Raw genomic sequence first — 26,916 nt, forward strand, 5'->3', positions numbered from 1 at the left:
ATGGATTTCTGCATCTGTATTTACTTGAGAGGGACACAGAGTATATGGAAGTAAAGCAAAACAGCATTAAGTTCCTAGATCGAATACAGATTACAGAGGAAGAGATATTTGCTGCCTTGAGAAAAATTAAGGTGGGGAAATCCCCAGGACCTGACAAGGCATTCCCTTAGCCCTGTGAGGGAAGTGAGTGCAGAATTTGCAAGGGTCCTATCAGAGATATTTAAGAAAACCTTAGCCATGTGTGAGGTTAGAGGGATACAGGTGTGTTTAAGAAAATGGGATCTTTTGACTCCTAATACCGACTATCTTGCTAGCAAACGTACAGTCTCCAGTAAATAAAATTGAAGACTTCAGAGCTAGGGTGCTGTATCCAAGGAACACTAGGACCGTTAGTGTCCTTTGTTTCACAGAATCCTGGACGGAGCGATTCAGATTGACGGGTTCACTATACATGGTCAGGATAGGACTGTTGTGTCTCTGAAAAGCAGAGGTGGAGGTGTATGCCTCATGATCAACTTCTCCTGGTACAGAAATATATCAGTGGGGTTCCAATTCTGCTCACCAGACCTGCAATATCCATTTTAATTGCCACAGGTAATTTCAGCAATTACCGTAGATTCCGGATTTTAAGCCGCTACTTTTTTCCCACATTTTGAACAGCTTTGAACTTTGCGGCCTTTAAAACGGAGCGGCTAATACATGATTTTTTTCATGCCGCCTCGTAAACATTTTGCCTCATAACAGTAGACCAATAAAATTGATGAGTAGTTCACAGAGGTCCAATGAAATTGTACGATAAATCAAGCGCACTTTTACAATTAAATTATTGTAAATCAGTCATTTGTACTCACCCTCATCAACATGGAAAACACTCGAAGAAAAGCATTGTGCTGCCTTTATGGCAGTTACTTAGTTTATAATATTTTCGCTTAGTAATTCATTTTCTAGTTAAAGTTAGAAGAGTTTTAACTATATTTGTTTTCTGTACTACATCGCGGGATGCTATGACGTCACACCCGGTTTCGCCGCGTCTTGTGGGAAAAATGCCGTTTGCGATAAAACGGGACGGAGGGAGGGAGCGCATTACGCGAGCAGCTTTGGATCTGAGCGAACGCTGCTTTTAAGTTAAAGGCGATCAATAACTTTTCCTGGTAGGCTGCAGTATATATATTTTTTACCAGTCGTTAGGAGATATTGGAATGTTGTTCAGTAAAGAAGTATACGCAACGTATATTTAAAAGTAGCCGCGTTACGGGCACGGTTCGAAAAAAAGCATTTGCAATATGTATTTGTTTTTGTTACCATATGGATTTAATTAAAAGTTAAAAAATCCTCACGTGTAATATCTTTCTGTGTAAATATCTCATATTACAACGTGGGACACCTGCGGCCGAAAATCCGGTGCGGCCTAAAATCCAGTGCGGCCTGTACAATTAAAAAATTGATTTTATTTCTAAAATTAGAGCCAGCGGCTTTTAATCAGGTGCGCTCTGTAGTCCGGAATCTACGGTATTTTGGTAATGGTGTACATTCCACCTCAGGCCAATGTCAAACAGGCTCTGGATGATCTGATGCACAGAGCAGCACACCCTGACTCCTTCACTATCATTTTGGGGGATTTTAACCAGGCCAGCTTGAAAAAGTCACTAAATAATTACCATCAACAAATCACTTGTAGTACCAGAGAAACAACACACTGGACCCACTGTTACACTACCATCAAGAATGCCTACCGTGCTATTCCACGCCTACACTTCAGAAAGTCTGATCACCTGTCTGTAACTTTTACTCCCTGAGCATAGGCAGAAACTGAAGACCGCAGCACCAGAAGCGAGGACCAAGAAGGTATGGACAAGGGAAGCACAGGAGCACTTCCAGGACTGCTTGCATCAGTGGACTGGACTGTAAGCAGTGACTCATCTTCGAATCTGGATGAATATGCTGCAGTTGTTACTGACTTCATTAAAACCAGTGTGGATGAGTGTATGCCTATGAAAACTTGTTGTGCATTCCCAAACCAATAGCCATGGATGAACCAAGAGGCCTGTTGTCTGCTGAGGGTTAGATTGGTGGCACTTAAGTCTGGTGACCCTGCTATATACAAGAAAACCAGGTATAACTTGTGGAGGGCTATTTCAAGAGTGAAGAAACAGTTCCAAGCAAGGTTGGAGGCAACATACTGCTTGATGTTGAAGCCAAAGGGTTCCACTTTAGTCTCATCCGACCATAAGACCTTCTTCCACATTTTTACAGTATCATCTATGTGACACTTTGCAGAGTATGTACATGCTCTTTCTATACATGCTCTTTTTAGTGGTACATATTTTATAATCCAATTCTGCACATCAAACAGGTAATGTCATCCTACTGTAAAGCCTGGAGATAGCGTCATGTTCTGGGGATGCTTTTTAGCAGCAGGAACTGGAAATCTGGTCAGGAATGATGGGGAGATGAACACTGCTAAATACAGAGAAATCCTGGATAAAAACCTGCTAGCCTCTGTCAGAAAGCTTAAACTAGGGAGGAAGTTTGTCTTTCAGCAAGACAACAGCCCAAAGCACACTGCCAGAACAACCATGAAGTAACTTCACTTAAAGAAAATGGATGCCTTTGAGTTCGAAACTTAACCTGATCAAACATCTCTAGCAAGACCTAAGACTGCTGTCCACTGCTGCTCCCCAACTAACCTGGAACAGCTGGAGCAATTCTGCAAGGAGGAATGGGCAAATCTTGCTCCATCACCTTGTGCAAAGCTAATAGAGATTTCCCCAAATGGACTACTGGCTGTAATTGCTGCAAGGGGTAGTTCAACTAATACTTTAAACAGCTGACATTTCCGTTTTTGTAACCTTAGTTTCTCAAGCTTTACAATTTTCCATGTTTTTTGGGCTCTGCAGTGAAAAGAACAGGAATGGATTAACAAATAAAAATTCTCAGTTAAATTGATTAAAATCCCTAGTTGCAATATTTATGTGAAAAAATGGGTAGAGCTGAATATTTTTTCAAGGCACTGTACCAGGTAGTCGACTGGTGTCATTGCAACGTACTTGCACTCAATGTTAGTAACACAAGAGTTGATTGTGGACTTCAGGAAGGATAAAACAGGGGAAAGGGAACCAATCCTCTTTGAGGGATCAGAAGTGGAGCGAGTGAGCAATTTCAAGTTCCTGGGTGTCAAGATCACTGAGGATCTAACCTGGTCTCAACATATCAATGCAGCTATAAAGGCGGCAAGACAGCGGTTATATTTCATTAGGGGTTTGAAGAGATTTGGTTTGTCACCTGTTATGCCGTCGGCCCCCTCCTTTGTGAGAATCTCAAGAACCCTAGTCAAGGGGGGGTCAGCTGACCCAAAAGAGGAAGAGACGTGCTGAATAGACACAGGAAAATGGGAGAGAGAGAGAGAGACCACGTTCTCCCAAGAAGCAGAATAAAGGTGACCTTGACTATTGTCTCATGGAGACCACGTGAAAAGCCCTAGGGCAAAGTGGGCTGGTTGAGAGAGAGATCACATTAACTGCAACTTGATTGACACCTGCGATCCCGTGAAGAAGTATAAAGGAGGGTCTGAGGGGGGGGAACCCTCAGACGCACCAAGGAGACACCAAGGACGCACGATACCGATTCCCGTGGGAGCGGGAAGCCATTTTGAAGGAAGCCACGTGCGTTAGATTCCAAATGTTGAATCTGTGGCTAGAACCAACGAAAGACTGCTTTTAACTAACAACGGGGAAGCCTGCTCCCCTGATTCCAAGGATTTGCTCTGCAAAGACAACGGGCAAGTGTTCATCTTTTCTAAATCATCTCTTTCTCTCTACAATGTGAAAACCCCAGCGGTTCCCAAAAGGGAAAAGCCTGCAAACTTCTGAGTGACTCTTTACATTTCAATTGGACTCAGTATTACCCCTAGACAACTATAGAGCTTATTTCTGATTGATTATTATTACACCGGTGTTTTAGATTGAGTTTTGACGATGTATATGATCTGAATGTTTTGTATTAACCATACGTTTGTGCCCTTTTTGAATAAAACGTTTGAAAATAGTAGCATCCGACTCAGCTGATCCATCTATCTTTGCTGGTAAGTTACCTGGTTACGGGGTTACGTAACAAGTGGGGTTCTCGTCCCGGATTTGAAACCAAACGGGAGGGTCAGTGAATCGGGCTGTAAGTCCAAACTTAAATCTGGTTACGCAGGTAGCCAGACGGGAAAACAGCAAAGATGGATGTGGAGGAATTTATGAGCAACCCGATGGTAGAGGCGCTAGGGAAGGCTACAAAATCAGACTTGGTAAATTTGGCGCAGGCTTTAGACCTCACAGCGGTGAAGCCAGCAATGAAAAAGCAGGAAGTGCGAAGGGTCATACAACAGCATTACGTTGGGAAGAAGGTGTTTGCAGCTGAGGAGTTGGAAAATATCCCCGAAAGGAGATTAGCGAGTGGGACAGATCAGGCAGAGTTGGAGAAAGCAAGGTTGGACCATGAGCTTAGAGTAAAGCAGCTAGAAGTAGAAGCAGCTGCGAGGGAAAAGGCTGCGGAAAGAGAGCATGTGTTCAAACTAAAGGAATTAGAGATAAAACGGGATCATGAGCTCCAGTTAAAGCAGCTGGAAGTAGCCGAGAAAGAGAAACAAAGGGGCCATGAATTGGAGCTGGACAGGCGAAGGCAAGAGCGAAGAGCTCAAGGGGAAGAGAGAGAGGAGGGGTTTGATGTTAGTCGGGCGTTGAGGTTGGTCCCCCCGTTCGAGGAGACGGATGTTGATAGTTATTTCTTGATTTTTGAGAAGGTAGCAAGGAATCAAAAGTGGCCCAGAGAGCAGTGGGTGGCGTTGTTACAAAGTGTGTTACGAGGGAAGGCACAGCGGGTATATGCCGCGCTGCCCCCAGAAAGGGACGGGAATTATGATCAAGTAAAGGAGGCCATTCTCCGAGGTTACAAGTTAGTACCTGAGGCGTATAGACAAAGGTTCCGAAATTTAAGAAAAAGGTGGAATCAAACATATACCGAGCTAGCCCATGAGAAGGGTGTGCTCTTGGACCGTTGGTGCACCGCTGAAAAGGTGGCCGAGAACTATGGGCGTATCAGGGAATTAATTTTGATTGAGGAATTTAAAGGTTGCGTTCCGGAAGAGATCCGAATGTATTTAAATGAGAGGACGAATCAGTCCATCTCAGAGATGGCTAGGGTCGCAGATGAATATGCCCTAACCCACAAGACAAAGTTTTCCTCGCCAAAAATTTACCCGAGAGACCGTCGGAATGGTAGGGAAAGCCCGCCGGCTGAGGCGGAGATCCCGCCGGGAGCTAGCAGCAAAAGTGAGGATAACAGACAGGAAACCTGGAGACCCTCTGGTTTAACCTGCTTTAATTGTGGGAAGGTGGGTCATATCGCATCAAACTGCTTTGCTCCGAGAAAGGAGCCAGAGAGGGAGAGAGCAGCGATCCCTATCGGGCGTGCAGTGGTAATCAGGAAATGGACAAGAGGGCCCCAGGTAGATGGAGTACCGGAGGGGCGGGAGACATTTAGTTCCGAAGGAACCGTGTCTTTGAGGGAAGGGGACCCCCCCCATCCCCGTACGAATTTGGAGAGACACGGGGGCGGAACTATCGTTAATTAGCCGTAATGTGTTAAAATTCGGCCCTCGCACGGGGGAGGTAGCCCTGAGAGGTATAGGGAACCGGACCGAGATCGTGCCTTTGCATAGGGTCCTTCTCGATTGCGAGTTGGTGTCGGGACCTGTGGAACTAGGAGTCCTGCCGGAGTTACCGGGGGAGGGTGTGGACCTCCTTTTGGGTAATGACCTCGCGGGTGGGAAGATGGGAACCGCCCTGATAGTTGAGGCCCCGCCCATGGAGTCCCCGAGCTATCGCGCATGCGCGGTCACTCGCAGCCTGTCGAGAAAAGCAGCTGAGAACCAGTGCAGTTTAAATCGGGCCAGTAGTGACTTGGCCAAGACGTTTTTACCGACCCTATACCACGAGGGTTCAGAGGGTGGTAAAACAGAAGGTAGTAAAGTAAAAGGGGGTAAGGGCAAGGAGATAGCCCCCCCCCCTTAGTGAAGAGAAAGGTCCTAGAGGTAGGAAATAAAGATGAGAAACGGATAAAGCTGTTAAAACGTCCAGAGTTGGACGTGGTTGATCTGTCTGGTTTGGCAGAATTGTTTGGAGAAGTTGAGAGTTCTAAAGGTGTTCTCGATGGTCCCGAGAGTGAAATGAGGGCAGTCTTAGAGGAGAAGGGTATCCTTGCTGTGGAGAAGTCAGCTGAAATGGCTGAGGAGGTTGTTTCAGCTCGCAGGGTTGCGCCTTCCCCAACGGGGGGCTGCCTAGAGAGTAGCTGGAAGGATCGGGGGACGTTAGAATTTGAAAAAGGTACGGGTGTTGAAAGCCTGGAAGAGGCCAATGTCCCGTTTGAGTGTGTCCAAGATGGGGATGCACGTGGTGCTGAACCTAATCACGGAGCTCAGAAAAAAGTGGAGGTATTTGACTCAGCTGGACGAGACGGCTGTCCTTTTGGAGCAGATAGACTTGGTTCGGAAAAAAAAGGGTTAACCTTGGGAAGTAAGAGTTCCCAGGTGTTTGTGCTCGAAAGTGGATTACAAGTTGATGAGGTGAATATTATTGAAGGAAAAGGGAAATGTGTAGTTCCCAAATTGAATGAAGAAAATTTAAAGGCTGGACTGATATCAGAAGCAACAACCAGGCTACAGAGACAATGGCTTGGTACCACAAAGCCTGTGAATCAATTACAGGTTGAGTTGGAAGGTAAAGGGGCCCCACACACTATTGTTATGCAAGGGTGTGGTGTGAACAGGCAGCACTTAACCTGCTGTCTGAACAAAGCGGGATCGCTTGCAGATCTTAAATTGGAAACTAATAGCATGACGGGTCCTGAAGAGAAAAATAACAAATTGCACAAAATTAAGGAATTGGGTGGAAATCCGGAAGGTGGTCTAAGTTTGGAACACACTGATAAAATAACTACTATGAAAGGAGCGGGCGAAAGCCTATTTCGCCAGGGTGCCCAAGATCACCACGAGGGAATTAACCGGAAAAGAGGCGAGGGTTAATGGGGACGCGATTTTTAAATAGCAGAAGCCGGTTTTAAGGGATTTTGACAAAGTATGTGAATAATAAAGACAACACCCATGGAAGCTTGACTGTTAAGTTTGAAAGTAACATAAAAATTAGTATTTTGCATGAACCTTTGTAGATGTATGTAAGCTAAGATCACACCTCCTTAGTTATGTTGCTGAAGAAAGCAAATAAATAAGGTGGTTATTGAGCTGAAGTCTGATGCTACCAGGCGTTAGCATGGCACGTGAGGTTAAGGTATTAAAGAAAAGGGGCACTGTACTTGTTACCTGTTTAGATACTGACTTGAATGTATAACAGTAGTACTCTGAAGAGAAAAGCTTGTGTAGTATGTAGATTCAAAAAAAAATCCTGTACCAACCTGTTTTTAACCGCTGGTTAAAAACCCGTTAATGGGGGAGGTGTTATGCCGTCAGCCTCCTCCTTTGTGAGAATCTCAAGAACCCTAGTCAAGGGGGGGTCAGCTGACCCAAAAGAGGAAGAGACGTGCTGAATAGACACAGGAAAATGGGAGAGAGAGAGAGAGACCACGTTCTCCCAAGAAGCAGAATAAAGGTGACCTTGACTATTGTCTCATGGAGACCACGTGAAAAGCCCTCGGGCAAAGTGGGCTGGTTGAGAGAGAGATCGCATTACCTGCAACTTGATTGACACCTGCGATCCCGTGAAGAAGTATAAAGGAGGGTCTGAGGGGGGGGAACCCTCAGACGCACCAAGGAGACACCAGGGAAGCACGATATCGATTCCCGTGGGAGCGGGAAGCCATTTTGAAGGAAGCCACGTGCGTTAGATTCCAAATGTTGAATCTGTGGCTAGAACCAATGAAAGACTGCTTTTAACTAACAACGGGGAAGCCTGCTCCCCTGATTCCAAGGATTTGCTCTGCAAAGACAACGGGCAAGTGTTCATCTTTTCTAAATCATCTCTTTCTCTCTACAACGTGAAAACCCCAGCGGTTCCCAAAAGGGAAAAGCCTGCAAACTTCTGAGTGACTCTTTATATTTCAATTGGACTCAGTATTACCCCTAGACAACTATAGAGCTTATTTCTGATTGATTATTATTACACCGGTGTTTTAGATTGAGTTTTGACGATGTATATGATCTGAATGTTTTGTATTAACCATAAAACATTTGAAAATAGTAGCATCCGATTCAGCTGATCCATCTATCTTTGCTGGTAAGTTACCTGGTTATGAGGTTATGTAACACACCTAAAACAGTCAAACTTCTATAGATATACCATGGAGAGCATTCCAACAGGTATGGGGGGTGGGGGGGGGGGTGTTACTGTACAGGACTGAAAGAAGCTACAGAAAGCTATAAAAGTAGTCAGTGCCATCTTGGGTACTACCTCCCATAGTACCCATGATAGTTTCAAGGAGTGATGTCTCAGAAAGGCAGAGTCCATTATTAAGGATCCCCATTACCCAGGGCATGCCCTCGCTCATTGTTATTGTCAGAAAGGAAGTACAGAAGCCTGAAGGCACACACTCAGCAATTCAGCAACAGCTTCTTCCCAATCTGCCATACGATTCCTAAATGGACACTGAACCCTTGAACACCACCTCACTGTTTTTAATATATATTACTTTGGTTTTGCACTATTTTTAATCTATTTAATGTACATATATATATATATATACACTTATTGTAATTGATTTATTACTTATTTATTTTTTTCTTTCTATATTATCATGTATTGTATTGTCCTGCTGCTACTAACAAATTTCATGATGAATGCCAGTGATAATAAACCTGATTCTGATTCTCAGCTAATCTTGTTCCATTGTTTAAGAAAGCCTCTAAAAATAATCTGAGTAATTATAGGCCAGTGAACCTGACATTAGTAGTGGGTAACTTATTTGAAGGTATTCTAAGGGAACAGATATACAAGTCTTTGGATAGACAGGGACTGATGAGGGATACTCACCATGGCTCTGTGGGTGGTAGGTCGTGTCTAACCAATCTTATAGACTTTCTCAAGGAAGTTACCAGGAAAGTTGATGAAGGCAAGGTAGTGCATGTTGTCTATGTGGACTTTAGCTAAGCCTTGGACAAGGTCCCACATGGGAGGTTGGGTCAAGGTGGTTCAGTCACTTGTCAGTCAGACTGAGAGAGTAAATTGGATTAGACATTGGCTTTCTGGGAGAAATCAGAGAGTGGTAGTAGGCAGTTATCTCTCTGACTGAAGGCCTGTGACTAGTGGTGTGCCACAAGGATTGGTGTTAGGTCCGTTGTTTTTTGTCATCTATATCAATGGTCTAGATGATAATGTAGCAAACTAAATCAGGTTTGTGAATGGTACCAAGATTGGGGTCATAGTGGACAGCAATAAAAGCTATCAAATCTTGCAGCGGGACCTGGACCAGCTGGAAAAATGGGGTGATAAAAAGCAGATGGAATTTAATGCAGACAAGTCTGGTGTGTTGCACTTTGGGAGGATAAACCACAGTTGGACTTATATGGCAAGCTGTGGGGCACTGAGAAGTGCAGTAGAACAGGAGGATCTGGGAATACAGATCCATAATTCCTTGTGATAAGATTAAGACGTCTCAATATCATAGTAAAGTACTAGAATTCTGAGAGATGCTCATGTATAGTTCTATTTTGATTTTTTTTTCACTTCTATGTATAAATATATGCGGCACAACGTGGTTAGTGCAACAATTTACAGTACCAGTGACCCGAGTTCAATTCCTGCCACTATTTGTAAGGAGTTTGTACATTCTCCCCATGACCACCTGGCTTCCCTGTGGGTGTTCCAGTTTCCTCCCACAGTCCAAAGACATACCAGATAGTAGGTTAATTGGTCATTGTAAATTGTCCCGTGATTAGGCTAGGGTTAAATTGGGGGCTGCTAGGTGGCACAGCTCAAAGTGCCAGAAGGGCCTATTCTGCGCTATATCTCAACAAATAAATAATTTTTAAAATAAATGTATTAACATAGGTTTGCAATTAATATTTCAAACAACTGTAGATAGATCATTTTCTAACAATTAGAAACACAAATAGCAAATTGTGATTTTAATGTCTATTGCATTAAAGTGTGGGTTAGGTCTATTGATGTTAATAAAATTATAAGATGTTAGATACAATTTCTCAGAACATTACACCAGCCAATAAAAACAGAATGAAGTGTAAATTCAGCCCTAGTGTTAATAATAATTAAGAGTAAACGTAAAAGTCCAGTAAATTACTAATAGAATACAGACAAGTTAAATTTGTCCGTAACTTTTGCTGAGCTTCAAAATGATTGCAAAATATCAGACAAAAAGATCTAACATCTATTCTCTTGGGTAAGCTGGAATACCTTGCAATAAAATTTGGACTTGATTCCTATAAAGGAATTCAATTAATTCAAATATAAGAGAATTATCACCAAGCAGAATTATTAAAATGCCTTGTCTCATTTCAAAATAAAAGATTTAATCATCCAAAACGTGCTGGCTGAATGACAGAAGAAATTTCATGCTCAGTTTATATAATTTTTAAACATCAACATATCATAAATGTGTTCAATTTTAATAAAATTCATCAGCAGGTCACGACAGACAGAAGCCCCTGAATGAGTGAGTGTGTATCAATCCCTAAATCAGCACCTCCAGAGAGATAGTGAAAAGCATGAAAAAGCCTTCCTGTGCTACATACACAACAGGAAAGGACAGAGGTAATGGGGTATGTAAAAGGTACAGGATGCTTGAAATGGGACATCAGTTCTGAGTAATGACTACAGAAAATGAATGCCTTGAAAGACAAAGGTGATAAAACTTTCCAGTAGACATTTATTGAATATTATCTATTCAGCAACTACTCTGAAGTATTTAAAATTAAGCTATCACATCATTTCTGGTATCATTGAATATTTAGTCTTCAAAGTGTGATTAAGATTGTCCAGTCCTCTACAAAACATTTTTTTTCAATAAGTATATCTTGGATGACAAAATATTCTGAACGCCAAATATATTACAATACTGTGATATGAAGATGTTGAAATTTACAATCTGCACCAGAATTTAGAGAGTACTCATTATGCAGAGATATATTGAAAAGTCCATTTTTTAATATAATTTACTTTTTCAAGTAAGTCCATTCACTTGAATGCAAGGCAATTTAGGTGAATATGCTGATTTTTTTTTTGAATTGATCAAGCTGTAATTTACTTAAGTTTTTTTTATAAATGGTTCAATTCAATACATTTTTACATCTTCATAAGTTTTGTTTCATTAATTTTTATTAGCGTTTGAAGGAAACATTCAATGTACTCAGCAGTCAACTGAGACTGGTAATATGATCTAGCCACTATTAAATTTTCTTTCAGCCAGCTTGGTTTGAGAGATCTATTTTTGTCTGTCTACATTACAATTTTATATCATGCAATGCTTGCCATTGCACCAGCCCTCATTTTGCTCCATGTTATCCTTGGGGAGCTAGATCATTCCAACAGACCTAGACAAAGTTAAATTCAAAGTTACCATGAAGACCAGGTGCAAGTATGGTTGACCTACCACTGGCACCAAATTCTTGTCCTGTATGTTGCTGCTTTTACAGGAAAGAAATTTGATTCCCCATTCATTGGTGTAATCAAAATCTATCTAAAAATTGAAAAAACAATACAAGGGGTGATTGATAAGTTCATGGCCTAAGGTAGAAGGAGTCAATTTTAGAAAACCTAGTGGAGCATACGGATCCCTTCTTTGTAGTAGTTGGCGTTTTGGACCTCTAGAAGTGGTCCACAGCAGAGGTGATTAATAAGTTCGTGGCCTAAGGTAGAAGGAGATGAGTTATTAATTTCAAACTTTCTGCATAATCACTCAAAGAGTTGCACTGCTCATGCACGTAACGAGAGCTGTATAACTTATCTCCTATCTTAGGCCACAAACTTATCAATCATCCCTGCTGTGGACCACCTGGAGGTCCAAGACACTCTCATTACATTCATGTGCAGTTCAACTCATGAGTGATAATGCAGAAAGTTTGAAGTTAATAACTCATCTCCTTCTACCTTAGGCCATGAACTTATCAATCACCCATGCTGTGGACCATTTTTACAAAGACAGACAGACGGACAGACATACTTTATTGATCCCGAGGGAAATTGGGTTTTGTTACAGTTGCACCAACCAAGAATAGTGTAGAAATATAGCAATATAAAACCATGAATAATTCCACCGCATCTCGGTGGAATGAGTCTCTGGCTGAACGTACTCCTGTGCCTAACCAGTACATTATGGGATCCATATGCTCCAGGATCGCTGGACTAAGTGTGTACATGCAGAAGGGGACAATGTTGAAAAATAAATGTGGTAGGTTTTCTAAAATTGACTCCTACCTTATGCCACAAACTTATCAATCACCCCTCGTAGAGATAATGGCTGACCAGCCTTGTAAATTACACAAAGGGAAAATGAGAACAGAAAACAAGAGTAATATAGTGGTTATAATATATCACTATTCTCAAAAGAGCTTCAATAAGGTACCAAGCTGCAGATTCATGACTAGAGTACGACACGTGGAGCCGAGCACAACTAGATAAATGAATAGCAAGTGGAAATAAAATCCGAGATCAAGGATGAGAGGAAGCTACTCAAATGGTTGATTGAGGAAAAAATGTTATCTTATGGATCAGTTACATTGTTAAATCAGACGCATAACTAAAATTTAATTTAAGAACTGTAGACGTCATTAAATTATACTCACTACAGAAGCAGATACAACAAAATTCGACCTAAATATGCTGCAGAATTAGACTGCAATTGGAAAATCAATTCAGTAACTGAGGTAGTACATTTTGAGAAGAAGAGTAACAATTCTATATACTCTTTGTAAAATAAAACTAGAGCAAATAAACTGTAGTGACATAGGTAGCAACAGCATTTAAAAAAAGACTGGAATTCACTTCCAGAGGAATGATTTGAAAGGCAGATAACTATTTCAAATTCTGCTTAGATGGTTTAACAGTGTTATGAAACATTCCAGTCTCCAATATTATAGAAGGGGAATTAACTATAAAGGAGATAGAAAAATGATCCCAGCCAACAAAGGTTGAAATCTCAGCATTCCCTCTTGCAAGTCTTTGCAATAACAATCATTATGAAATTTTTATATGACAGATGAAGGAAGATATTTTATGGAGGAAACTCAGACATAGAATAATTCCATGTGGTTGTTTAATTGACAAGCTTTCATGGTGCAAATAGTTATCTAACTTTGCAACCCAGCAATCTCTTCCAATTAACTTTTACTGTTTAGAAAAAGAGACTTAGAGGTTCCTTTGTACATCACTCACTTGCTTACTGTCTTATTATCTCTTTGCTTCTCTTATGTACTTACCTAGTTCTGCACTTTTCACCTTCAGGTTGTACTAAATTATAGCCTTTATCGTAAGCCTCCTTTTCCCAGTTTTAGTCTAATATATTCATCCTCTGGTTTTGGATGGCTTTCCTTCCACCCTGCTGTCCTTCCAATTGTTCAAATGCTGTCAAACCGGGCAACTATTGATTCTAATCAGCTCAGTTTAAATCGTTTTACAACATTGAAATTATCTCACCTCGGTTATTTACTCCTTTTTTTTAATTAAAAATCTAAAGTGTGTAGAACTCCGCTGCTTTCAAAATTCATTTCACACAATCCTTACTTATTGATATACCTCATTATATTACAAAGTTTCTTTCACCTTGGTGCTATTTATATCTTTATTCTTAGTTCTCCAGAATTAGTTAAGGCTGCAATTTAATAATTCTTGAGTATCTTGAATAAGAATGCTGTCAAAGTATATGCAATATTCATAGTGTACTGCCATTCATTGGCTATTATAGACAGAAATTTCAATTAGTAAACCTTATGCAGTACAAGATCATAAAGACTCATCTTTATCATTAGTTTGTTCAACTATTTTCCCTATTGTGGGGAACAATAAGGAATCAGGAGAATGAAGGGCTTACACGAGGAAATCTGCAGATGCTGGAAATTCAAACAATAACACACACAAAATGCTGGTGGAACACAGCAGGCCAGGCAGCATCTATAGGAGAAGTACTGTCGACGTTTCGGGCCGAGACCCTTCGTCAGAACTAATCGAAAGGAAAGATAGTAAGAGATTTGAAAGTAGTGGGGGGAAGGGGAAATGCAAAATGATAGGAGAAGACCGGAGGGGGTGGGATGAAGCTAAGAGCTGGAAAGGTGATAGGCGGAAGTGATACAGAGCTGGAGAAGGGAAAGGATCATGGGACGGGAGGCCTCAGGAGAAAGAAAGGAGGGGGGGGGGAGCACCAGAGGGAGATGGAGAACAGGCAAACAACTAAATATGTCAGGGATGGGGTAAGAAGCGGAGGAGGGGCATTAACGGAAGTTAGAGAAGTCAATGTTCATGCCATCAGGTTGGAGGCTACCCAGCCGGTATATAAGGTGTTTTTCCTCCAACCTGAGTTTGGATTCATTTTGACAGTAGATTCATGGCATCAGGTTGGAGAATGAAGGGCATCTCTTCTTTACATGTTGGTATCACATTCACTGTTATAAAGCTATTGTATACAGTACAAAGCAGTAACTCACTTGATGCCACATTCTTCCCCAGTAAACTAGCCCTGTTACATGATCGTTATTTTTAGACTGCACTAAGCATCACTCTACAGCCTTTTAAAATTAATATATGTCTGTATTGGAATTGACTATAAAATATGTAGAAAGCGTTGGCTACTGCATGCTTTGCAGGAAAGGTGTTAGTGGCGGGTTTTGCATTCACTCCAACTAATTTATTTTCTGTAAATTTCTTAATCTCCTGCTGAAATTGGAGGAAGAATTACAATATATTTTGTATCTTGAGCATAATTTAATAAGGCATTACTCATAGTGTGAACAAGTAACGGGAAATATTTACACACAAGAATTCATTATTAAATTAAAAAGAGTTAACTGAAATCCTGGAACACCTCAAGTCAAATAAAGTTACTGCAAATATTTAGGAAAAGAAAGTTAGATTGCAACGTTGTAGGAAAACTATTGCACTTGTGTTTTATTCCCTCTATTGGTATAAAACAAAATCTACGCAGATGGTTCACTCCTGGAACATTCAAATAAACGAGATGTGAATATATAAATGTCCAAATCAGCAAACTTGTGATTGGAGTTAAACAAGTAATCAGAAAATCATTGTCTGTCATGGAAATAAGTTCATTTTATATTCAAACTTTATAAAATCTTAAATATAGAAAATAAGTTCCACTGGGAAAACTATAATGTTTCTCAATTCTCGCAAATTGCTAAAAAAAATTGTTCTGTATTGAAATATGATGTCTTACTCTTGGGTCTGCAGTGAGCAGCTTAAATGCTTGGTACACTTGATTCTCTTGGACACCACCGCCCAGGTCAAGGAAGTTCGCTGGCTTCCCTCCATGAAGATCGATGATATCGCACGTAGCCATTGCAAGACCGGCTCCATTAACTGTTTACAAGAGAGGCATGATCTTTTAAAATTTGACAAATCATCAATTTATAATACACAAGGGAAAAATAATGTCAAAAAGATGTACAGACCAGCATTATTATGAACATTTCTGAGGGTTTAGCAGCTGTGACTATGATGGGGGCCTTAAGTGAAAGATGGAGCATCAAGACTTATTGAGCTTCATGCTGTTACTCCCAACAAACACAAACATCTTATTCAACAAGTTTCAACAATACTTGTCTAATAGAAATGCACTAATGATTCCTTTCTGATTATGGAAAACATGTTTTTCCAAGTAAAATAAAGCAAGATAAATTGATGTAAACAAATAACAGCTTGCAAATGAAGGTTTGACTGTACAAAAAGCACTTCTACAGTTGCCTGGAAGTTTAATGAGGCTAGAATATATTTTCTACGTTTGTAGACTTGACAGGGGGCAGCAGGAAATAAAAGCCTATCTCAATTGTGAGCATTTTTGGTGCATGCTGCATGTCATATTAAGTCGGTAATTTAACATTTTACTTAAATTAGCTTCCTGCACTTTGAGGATCCATTTAGGATTTTGGTGGTTTGCATATGAACTCACTGTGTGTCACATAGTTTGCAATTGTTGAAAATTGAACATTGTATTTAAATCAGCTTCCTACATTTCCCTGAAGATCCATTTAGGATTTTGGTGTATTGAATATGAACTCACTGTGTGTCATGTGGTTTGCATCCACATTGAAAAGTCCTGGAGAATATCCAGACTTGGGATGATACGTGACAAATACACCCCCTTTTAGAAAAATTGCCAGGGAATACAATATAATCTCCACTTGACATTAAATGACTTTACTTCCAATCAACATCTAAGGCAGGGATACTTGACTGTCACATCCGTTTCCTTTAACATTTTTCTCCCTCCGCAACCAAACAAACAAAATTACAGCCTACACCACCAACTGGATGTACTGCAGTAACTCACTTCCCCAGCACAACTGCAAATATCACCTAGAAGCAGGGAACCAGCTACCAGCAATCCTAGGTCACCAGGATTGGAGGTAGATGGAAATCTATAAATTGAGGCCTAAAGTTCAACAAGTCCTGGGGTTGATACGCAGAGGTCAGCAAAGTCCTGAGTGCAAAGCTGAAGATTGAACTCTGGAGCTTAGCGAGTCTGGTAGTAGAAAGCCTGAAGTTTGACTCTGCAAGTCTGGTCCAAGGACTGGATATTGGAGCCCCAGTGTCTGCGAGTTTGAGAGTCTAGGGAGAAGTACTGGAGGCCCTGAGGTGGTCTGTCCTGGGTTTGGAGGCTTGTCTCTGTGTGCGAAGGAGTGGGGAAGTTGCTTATCTTGCTGCTGGGGTCTTGTGTTGTTCTATTGTTGTGACTTCTGTTGTTCTGCTGAACACCGTGAGCATGCTATGTTAGTGGTGGATGTGTGGAGACACTTGCAGATGGCCCCCGGCATATCTTTGGGTATGTTGGTTGTTCACTGTATGCTCAAATGTACATGTGATAAATAAATCTGAATAATCGCTAACGATGTTTCAAAAATCTTTATCTTAGCCAGAGCACATCACCGTCCTTGCTTCCATTTGCATCCTGAGAAAAATACCATCATTATCCACCTTAATATGTGCCATTATTGCTAGCATTTCTTTCTTCCTGACACAGACATATTCTAAAATATTCCTCCCCTAATTCTCTAACTTCTGCATTCTCTTCCTTATGACTAGTAGCTAGAAATATTCATTTAGGATGTTGCTCATGCCTGCTGTTGTGACAGCTAAGTTTTCCTTTAATACTTGAGCTGAACGCTAAGCTGCTTTGAAATACTTCAAGATGTGTTTTGGCATTTTGCAAAATTCACATCTTCCTGCTTTTTGTAGATCTTATTTCCTTAATGGGCAATATGTCTGCAGTGATGAGTGAATCATAAGAGTTGTCATCTGGAGGACATATCAGGTCAGCAAAGACAGCAGCAGACAGCAGCAATACCTCCCACATGAGAAAATAGAAAAGATTGTACCCGTGCAAAGGAACCACTTCTAAAATAACACACAAAATGCTGAAGGAACTCAGCAGGTCAGTCAGCATCTATGGAAATGAATAAACAGTCGACGTTTTGGGCCAAGATTCTTCTCCAGGACTGATAACTAAGGGGAAAGACTCCAGAATAAAAAGATGGGTGAAGGAGGCTGGTTGGAAGGTGATGGGGAAGCCAGGTGGGTGGGAAAGATAAAGTGCTGGAGAAAAAGAAATCAGATAGGAGGGATGAGTGGACCATGGGAGAAAGGAAAGGAGAGGACCGAGGGGAAGTGATAGGCAGGTGAGAAGAGGTACAAGGTCAGAATGGGGAACTGAGGAAGAGGGGAGGGGAAGGAACAATTCTTTTACCGGAAGGAGAAATCAATGTTCATGCCATCAGGTTGGAGGCAATCCAGACAGAATATAGGGTGTTGTTCCTCCACGCTGAGGGTGGCCTCATCTTGGCACATGAGGAGGCCATGGATCAACATGTCAGAACGGGAATGGGAATCAGAATTAAAATGTTTGACCACCGGGAAGTTCTGGATTTGGCAGATGGTGCAGAGGTGCTTGACGAAGCAGTCGCCCAACTTATGACGGGTCTCACCAATGTAGAGGAGACTGCATTGAGAGCACCGGTCACATTAGATGACACCAGCTGATTTGCACATGAAGTGTTGCCTTACCTGGAAGGACTGTTTGGGGTCCTGAATGGAGGTGAGGGAGGCACTTGCAGCACTAAGTTTAGTGGGGAGAGATGACTGGACAAGGTAATCACAGGTAATCCTTATGGAAAGTGAAGGTGGGGGGAAAGATATGTTTAGTGGTAGGATCCTCTGGAGATATCAAAAGTTGTGGCAGATGAAAACACAACGAAAAGCCACGTCCTGGTAATAGATGCAGTGGAGGCAAAGGAACTGAGAAAAAGGAATAGCATTTTTACAGGAGATAGGATGGGAAGAGGAATAGTCAAGATAACCATGGGAATTAGTAAAATGCTTTATTGCTCTTAGAAACATTAGATGCCTTAAAATGCTCTATTGAGGATCTACATATTGTGTGTTTTAGCTTACTGAGAAACCTGTTATAAAACAAACATCACTGAAATCATGAGTGATGATTGTGAATGTTTATATCATGAGCTCCATTCTGTTTGAGCACATGAAATGAGCAACACCTCCATCAACATATCACGCCATGCTACTCTAAGTATAATACCTACATCTTCTTTCATAGCAGGGTCATACATGATGAGAGTCCACAGAGGTTTGAATGCATCCTCAGATTCTAAGGACATGGGCCACAGGCAACACTACACTTGGGTTTCTTGTTACTAATTTGGCACCTTTATCAGTTTTAGAGGTGAAATCAAATCAAATCAAATCCCTGGATCAGCAGGCATGGTTCTGCTCTAAAAGAGTCATGAGTGAAGTCATAATCTGAAAGTCCTGCCAATGGTGGCTTTGCCCACAGTCAAAATGGTAGCCAGCTAAGCTTCTATGGTAGTGTTGGAAATTGCTAGGAGAGAAACTATAATGGAGGGAATGTTGAGGACTGAATATACTGTTCAGATTGGCATGAAGGTCTTCATATTTTGCACAGAGTTTTGAGATGAATGGGGAGTGTCATCTCAATGTTATGGATCATTGAACACTAGCTGGCACTAAAGAATCCTGATAGATACCCAGGAACATTCATCAATAGGAGACCCTCATATATATTACCCAAGGCCTTAGCAGAGAAAAGAAAAATGGTATGCACTTTTATCCTTCAGCTGTTTGTCCCAGGTTGCATCTTCATTCTCAACCTGGCTCATACACAGCTGGGTCCTCTGTTTCACTATTTAAAGTAAAACAAAAATGCATTTCACACCAATTCCTGAACTGTTGTCAGCAAAGGTAAGATAGAATGATTTTTCCAAATCTTCAGGGAAAGGAAGCTTTACATTGTGGCTTGAAAAAGAGAACCACAAAACAGAGTGTCGAAAGTACAAGGTATTTATTACACAAAGTAGCTGGACTCAGAAAAATGACAAAAATGGAAAATAAAGTGAAGGGGATGAAGAAATCCTGTCCCGCTTCTTCTCTCGTGACATTGGCACCAAGCTAACCTCCTACCCTAAATAACTATTTAAAGGAAATAGGATGTGCCGATGAGTTCAGCCTACACCAACAGCAGATCAGTAACATGGTAGATATGTAATATATTGAGTTTTCAAGGCAGTTAACAGGAAAGTTGATGAAGACATGGCAGTGGACATTGGCTACATGCATTGGCTAGGCCTTTCTGAGAAAATCCTGCATAGGAGGTTGGTCAAGAAGGTTCAGTTGCTGGTATTCAGGATGGGGTAAGAAATTGGATTTGACATTGGCTTCGAAGAAGAAGCCAGAGTGGTAGTGGATGACTGCCTCTCCGAATGGAGGTCTGTGACTAGTAGTATGCCACACGGATCTATGCCAGGTCTGTTGTTGTATGTCATCGAGATCAATAAACTGGGTGATAATGTGGTAAACTGGACAGCAAATTTATGGATGACACCAAGATTGGAGGCATAGTGGACAGCAAGGAAGGCAATCAAACTTTGGAGTGGGATCTGGACCAGCTGGAAAAATTGGTTGAAAAGTGGCAGATCTGCATTAAATTCCATAAGTGTAAAGTCTTGAACTTTGGGATGACAAACCAAGGTACAACTTACACGGTGAACGATAGAGCACTGAGGAATGCAGTAGAACAGATGGATCTGGGAATCCTCTCACTGCTACGGGCAGAAGTTCCTACTTGCTTCAACTAGGCAACAATTATACCTGTGCTTAAGAAGAATAATGTGAGCTGCCTTAATGACTATTGCCCGGTAGCACTCACATCTGAAATGCTTTGAGAGGTTGGTCATGACTAGACTGAACTCCTGCCTCAGCAAGGACCTGGACCCATTGCAATTTGCTTATTGCCACAATAGGTCAGCGGCAGATGTAATCTCAATGGCTCTTCACACAGCTTTAGACCACCTGGACAACACAAACACCTACATCAGGATGCTGTTCATCGACTACAGCTCAACATTTAATACCATCATTCCCGCAATCCTGATTGAGAAGTTACAGAATCTGGGCCTCTGCAACTGGATCCTCATCTTCCTAACTAGAAGACCACCATCTGTGTGGATTGGTGATAACATCGCATCCTTGCTGACAATCAACACTGGCGCACCTCAGGGGTGTATGCTTAGCTCACTGCTCTACTCTCTATATACCTGTGACTGTTTGGCTAGGCATAGCTCAAATACCATCTATAAATTTGCTGATGATACAAACATTGTTGGCAGAATCTCAAATGGTGCCAAGAGGGTGTACAGAAGAGAGATATGCCAACCAGTGGAGTGGTGTTGCAGCAACAACTTTGCACTCAGTGTCAGTAAGATGAAAGAGCTGATTGTGAACTTCAGGAAGGGTAAGACAAAGGAACACATACCAATCCTTATTAGAGGGATCAGAAGTGGAGAGAGTGAGCAGTTTCAAGTTTCTGCGTGTCAAAATCTCTGAGAATCTAACCTGGTCCCAACATATCAATGCAGTTATAAAGAAGGCAAGACAGTGACTATACTTCATTAGGAGTTTGAAGAGATTTGGTATGTCAACAAATACACTCAGAAACTTCTGTAGATGCACTTTGGAATGCATTCTGACAGGCTGCATCACTGTCTGGTATGGGGGGGGGGCGCTACTGCACAGGATTGAAAGAAGCTGCAGAGGGTTGTAAATTTAGTCAGCTCCATCTTGGGTACTAGCCTACAAAGTACCCAGGACATCTTCAAGGAGCAGTGTTTCAGAAAGGCCTCCACACTCAGGGCATGTGCTTTTCTTACTGTTACCATCAGGGACACGGAGGCAGAGGAAGTCAAGATGGCGCTAAACAGTGACTCCTTTGCTTGCATCTTCGTTAACAGTTCTATTTCTATCTTTAATATCTTTATTTTTCTGTTTCAGGGTTCTTTTGAAGACTCTGACCCGGAGTCACATGCTGACTTTGGATGTTTGTGGGAATGGGACCCGCTCTCAGGGTTTCACGACCGGCTGGTCTTCGGCACACCAAGGGTTTGACCTGAGAGTCTGGCTCAGATTTAGAAGCCTAAGATCTCAGGGCTCTGGAGACCGGCGGACCGAGGGCCAGTGTCACGGCAGGAGACCTGTGTGTCATTGGGTGAAGTCGGAAAATCTACTGATGTGTGTCCAAAGACCCAGGATCTTTGCAATCTTCAGACACAGAGCTCGAAAAAAGCAACGTAACGGACATTTAACATCGTAAACTAGCGAGTTGTTTGTTATGTCTCCCTGCTCACTGAAGAAAAATGGAGACACCTCCTTCTCCCTTATTAGGGAGAGAGAGAACCTGTGGTATGTCAAATGATGGGTGAAATGCAAAGCCTTTGGGGTAACTGCAAGTCTGTGTCTTTGCAATTGCTTTGCTCACACTTGAGTGTTCAGTGGCAGTGACGATGCTTGCTTTTATTTTGCCAGTGTGGGGAGGGAGGGGAATTGTTGCTTGCTGTCACTTACACGTGGTGGGAGGGAGTTCAGGGGGCACTTTGGGGTTTTTATGTTTAACTGTCGTTCATTCTTTGAGGCAGTCCTCTGTTTTTGTGGATGTTTGCGAAGAAAAAGCATTCAGGATGTATATTGTATACATTTCTCTGACATTAAATTGGACCTTTGAACCTTTGAGGTAGGAGGTACAGAAGCCTGAAGGTACACACTCAGTGATTGAGGAACAGCTTCTTCCCCTCTGTCATCTGATTCCTAAATGGACATTGAACTTGTGAACGCTGTTTTAATATATATTATTTACGTATTTTGCATGATTTTTAATCTATTCATTATACATATACTATAATTTATTTATTTATTATTTTATTATTAATTTTTCCTTTCTTCTATATTATGTATTGCATTGAACGGCTGCTGCTGTTAACAAGTTTCACGACACATACCGGTGATAATAAACCTGATTCTGATTCTGATAATTCCTTGAAAGTGATCTTAAAGGTAGATAGAATTGTGAAGACAGCTTTTGGCACATTGGCCTTCATAAATCAAAAGTACTGAGTACAGGAGCTGGGATGTCATGTTGACGTTGTATAAAGCACTGGTGAGGCCTAATTTAGAGTATTGTGTGCAGTTCCACCTAGAGGAAAGATGTAATTAAGATTGAAAAAGTGCAGAAAAAACTTACAAGGATGTTGCCAGTAGTGCTGTGGTGTTCTTTAACTATGATTCTAATCTCCCCTATGAAGAAGGGAATGAATTAACTACTATGGTGTAAGGATGTGAAGGCACCACAATTACAGAATGTGAGCAGGAATGGATGCAGTAATTATGGAATAATATTGGAAGTACTGTCAGTAGCAGATAATAGATGGCGGATGTATGATCTAAGATCAAGGATAAGTATTCTTACTTAACAACTTGAATGTTCTCACTGAACACTGAACAATCTTTTAGCCTTTGTCTCCTGTAAATATTAACTCCAAGCTGCACTCAAGACATTTTCACCCTTTTAAAAGGATGTTTTCATGAAATGGTATTGCACATCCCAGTTACAATTAGTTACCACTTTGTTAGGTATACCTGTACACCTGCTCATTTATGCAAATATCTAATCAGCCATTCACATGGCAGCAACTCATTGTATCAAAGCATGCAGACATGACATTGCCAGTTGTTGTTCAGAACAAACATCAGAATGGGTACGAAATGTGATATAATTGAATTTGATTGCGGAATGATTGTTGGTGCCAGGCAGGATGGACAATCTCAGAAACTGCTGATCAGCTGGGAATTTTACGCCAGCGGTCTCTAGAGTTTACAGAGAATGGTGCAAAAAAAAGCAAAAAAACATCCAGTAAACGACAGTTCAGTTCTATGGGTGAAAATAGCTTGTTAATGAGAAAGGTCAGAGGAGAATGGACAGACTGGTTCAAGCTGACAGGAAGGCTACAGTGACTCAAATAACAACATGTTACAACAGTGGTGTGCAGAAGAGCATCTCTGAACATACAACATGGCAAACCTAAAGTGAATAGGCTATAGCAGAAGACCACAAAGATAACTCAATGGCCGCTTTATAGGGTCAAGAGGCACCAAATGAAGTGGCTACTGAGTGTATATGGCCCTTCTGACAGGTTGATGTCAGTGTGGGAAGGGATCACAACTCTAGGTCACTAGGTTACTATTACTTAACCAACAACTCTCATCACAAACTAAATGTAGAACTGTTCAAGAATAAGTGTTATCTGCGCAAAAATAGGCAAGTATATACAGAACATGCTGTATTCTGGAATATATTATTCCAGAACAAAGGAGATGTCCTCCTTCTTCAAAGAAAGGGCTTCCCTTCCTCCACCACCAATGCTGTCCTCAACTGCATCTCTTCCATTTTGCGCACATCTGCCCTCACCCCACCAGGGATAGGGTTCCTCTTGTCCTCAGCTATCACTCAACCAGCCTCTGCGTCCAGCACGTAATTCTCCATAACTTCTGCCATCTCCAATGGGATTCCACCAACAGGCACATTTTTCCCTCACAGCCCCCACCCCCATCACTTGCTTTGTTTTACATGACTCCTTGGTGCATTCATCCTTTGTGGCACTTATCATTGCAAGCAGAACAAGTGCTATCCCTGCCCCTACACCTCCTCCCTCACTACCATTCAGGGCCCCAAACAGTCCTTCCAGGTGAGGCGACACTCAATGTGTGAGTCTGCTGGGGATCATCTACTGTATCCAGTGCTCCCACTGTGGCCTCTTGTATATCAGCAGGATCCAACGTAGACTGGGAGACCACTTCACTAAGCACCTATGCTTGGTCTGCCAGGAAAAGCAGGATCTCCCAGTGGTTACCCACTCTCATTCCAACATGGTCCATGGTCTCCTCTACTGTTGCAATGAGGCCACCCTCAAGTTGGAGGAGCAACAACTTGTATTCCATCTGGGTAGCCTCCAACCTGATGGCATGAACAGCAATTTCTCGAACTCCTGGAAATGCTCCCCCTTCTCTATTCCCCATTCCCTTTTCCCTCTCTCACCTTCTCTCCTTGCCTGCCGATTCTCTCCATCTGGTGTTCCTCCCTCTTTTCTTTCTTCCATGGCCTTCTGTCCTCTCCCTTTAGATTCCCCTCTCTCCAGTCCTGTATTTCCTTCACCAATCAACTTCCTAGCCCCCTCTCAGTTTCACCTTTCACCTTTCCTCCCCTCCCCCACCTTCTAACTCTGACTCTTCATCTTTTTTCCTCCAGTCTTGTTGAAGGGTCTCGGCCCGAAACGTCGACTATACAATTTTCATACATGCACAGATACTGCCTGGCCTGCTGAGTTCCTCCAGCATTTTGTGAGTGTTGCTTGGATTTCCAGCATCTGCAAATTTTCTCTTGTTTGTGTAAGTATATACAGTATCTGGAGAAAACATAGCATGACACAAAATTCATATTTACATAAAACCTTTCACGATCTTGAGAAATTGCAAATGAAAAGTCAATGAAATACTTTTCACTGAAACAGCTGCATTGCAGGAAATGCACCTTTCAGTTCTGCATAGCAAGATTTCACAACAGCAACAGGATGAATGGAACTATTGCAGTAATGTTGATAGTGTAATAAACATTGACCAGAGTGGAGGTTAATGCTTTCTCCTTTTGACTCAGAAGCCAGACACTTTACTATGACCAACTGTGCGACAAACATGGGAAAGAATCAGCAGACAAAATCTAAATTATGATTCTATCCCAAAACACAAAGGAAGAATAAATTCAGAGGATTACAGCATCATTTGATCACATAACTGTGTTAAATTTCTGATTGGCACACGCATAGAAAGTGGTCCTTAGTTGTTTACACATATTCAGGGGCAATAGTGCACATTGTTGTGCTTTTGAAAAGGTTCCACTGCCATCTCACTCCCCTTCCAACCTCTTGAACCTTGGCTCTAACACCATTAGAACAAAGCTCAACAGAGCCTCAAGGACCACCACAAGGAAATCTGCAGATGCTGGAAATTCAAGCAAAACACACAAAATGCTGGTGGAACGCAGAAGGTTGACGAAGGGTCTCGGCCCAAAACATCGACTGTACTTCTTCCTATAGATGCTGCCTGGCCTGCCGCATTTCTTCAAGGACCACCCGTTCATTTTCTGACTCGACAAGCTACACTTTCAGGATTCAACGACAAATTCAGCAAGTTCCGATAAATGGCCTTTCAAATTTGTGTCAGAAATGGCCAGTCTTAAGATATATCATCATTAGTAATATCAGTGTAGATCACACCTCCATGATACAGCCAGGGCATTTCCAGTTTTCTCTTTTACTTCAGTCCCGGAACTCTGGTGTTTTGTCTCTCTCGAGTTCAGCATTCTTTCCTCTCTATCTTCTAACCTGTTTCATTCCTTTCTGCTTACATTGCCTTCAAAGGCACAGCCTGCACTTAATAAGCCTATGCCACCCTGCCTCAAACAGCACCACAGGCATGTGCCTTTCAGCTCTCACTGCCTCCATCCAATGACAGGAATTTTCTTTGTTTTCTCCATCTCTTCCCTTTCCCTACAACTTAAAACATGCTTGCTCCCTACTATTCAAACAAAATAAACAATTGTTTCTGGGAATATCATCAGGGATCTCTTTGTTTAACGTAACAAATAAATACATCATCTTTCACAACCTCGGAATACAAAGGCATCCCTTGAGAACAGAAATGAGGGGGAATTTCTTTAGCCAGCAGGTGGTAAATCTGCAATTCCTTGCCCAGACAGCTGTGGAGCTCAAGTCATTGAGTATCTTTGAAGAGAAGGTTGATAGATTCTTGATTAGTAAGGTTTTCCTGGGGAAAGCAGGAGAATGGGGTTGAAAGGAATAATAAACAAGCCATGATGGATGGCAAAGCAGACTTGGACTTTCACAGAATTAAAGACCTTTTAAAACATTTTAACAGACAGATTCGCTTCACTTACCAAAGCAAGCGATGTTTCCATCCATGCCAATATATTTAAGGTCATACTTTGCTGCTTCACACTCCAAGGGATCAGTTTCTGATACATCATCCAGAGAAAAAATATCCTTTTGCCTGAATTCTGCATTGTCATCAAAGTTGATCTTGGCATCGAAGCAAACCACTGAAAGGACAGGATAAGAATAAATTAAAATATGTAAAAATATTGACACATCATAATTAGAATGCATTTATCTGTTCTAATAGGACCAACTACTTGTGGGAAAAGGAACATGTTTTATTTTAAGTAACCTAAAAAATATTTTTAAAATTTCACATGAAAATGAGAAATCCTGAGCAATGTTTGTACCCAATGCAACAGATACTCCTTAGCAAAAAA

The 26,916-nt window shown here is 41.6% G+C and overlaps 1 protein-coding gene across 1 annotated transcript in view; it reads right to left on the reverse strand.

Moving 5' to 3' along the window:
- suclg2 (succinate-CoA ligase GDP-forming subunit beta) overlaps positions 1–26,916 on the reverse strand; it is a 405,461-nt gene that overhangs the window by 138,070 nt on the left and 240,475 nt on the right. The window contains exons 8-9 of the mRNA XM_073072346.1: positions 26,539–26,700; positions 15,391–15,533 (exon numbers count right to left, since the gene is read on the reverse strand). Coding sequence (XP_072928447.1) covers positions 15,391–15,533; positions 26,539–26,700 — 305 coding nt within the window. The remainder of the gene's footprint in view (positions 1–15,390; positions 15,534–26,538; positions 26,701–26,916) is intronic.

Source organism: Hemitrygon akajei, chromosome 19, assembly GCF_048418815.1.
Source record: "Hemitrygon akajei chromosome 19, sHemAka1.3, whole genome shotgun sequence".
NCBI classification, from domain to species: domain Eukaryota; kingdom Metazoa; phylum Chordata; class Chondrichthyes; order Myliobatiformes; family Dasyatidae; genus Hemitrygon; species Hemitrygon akajei.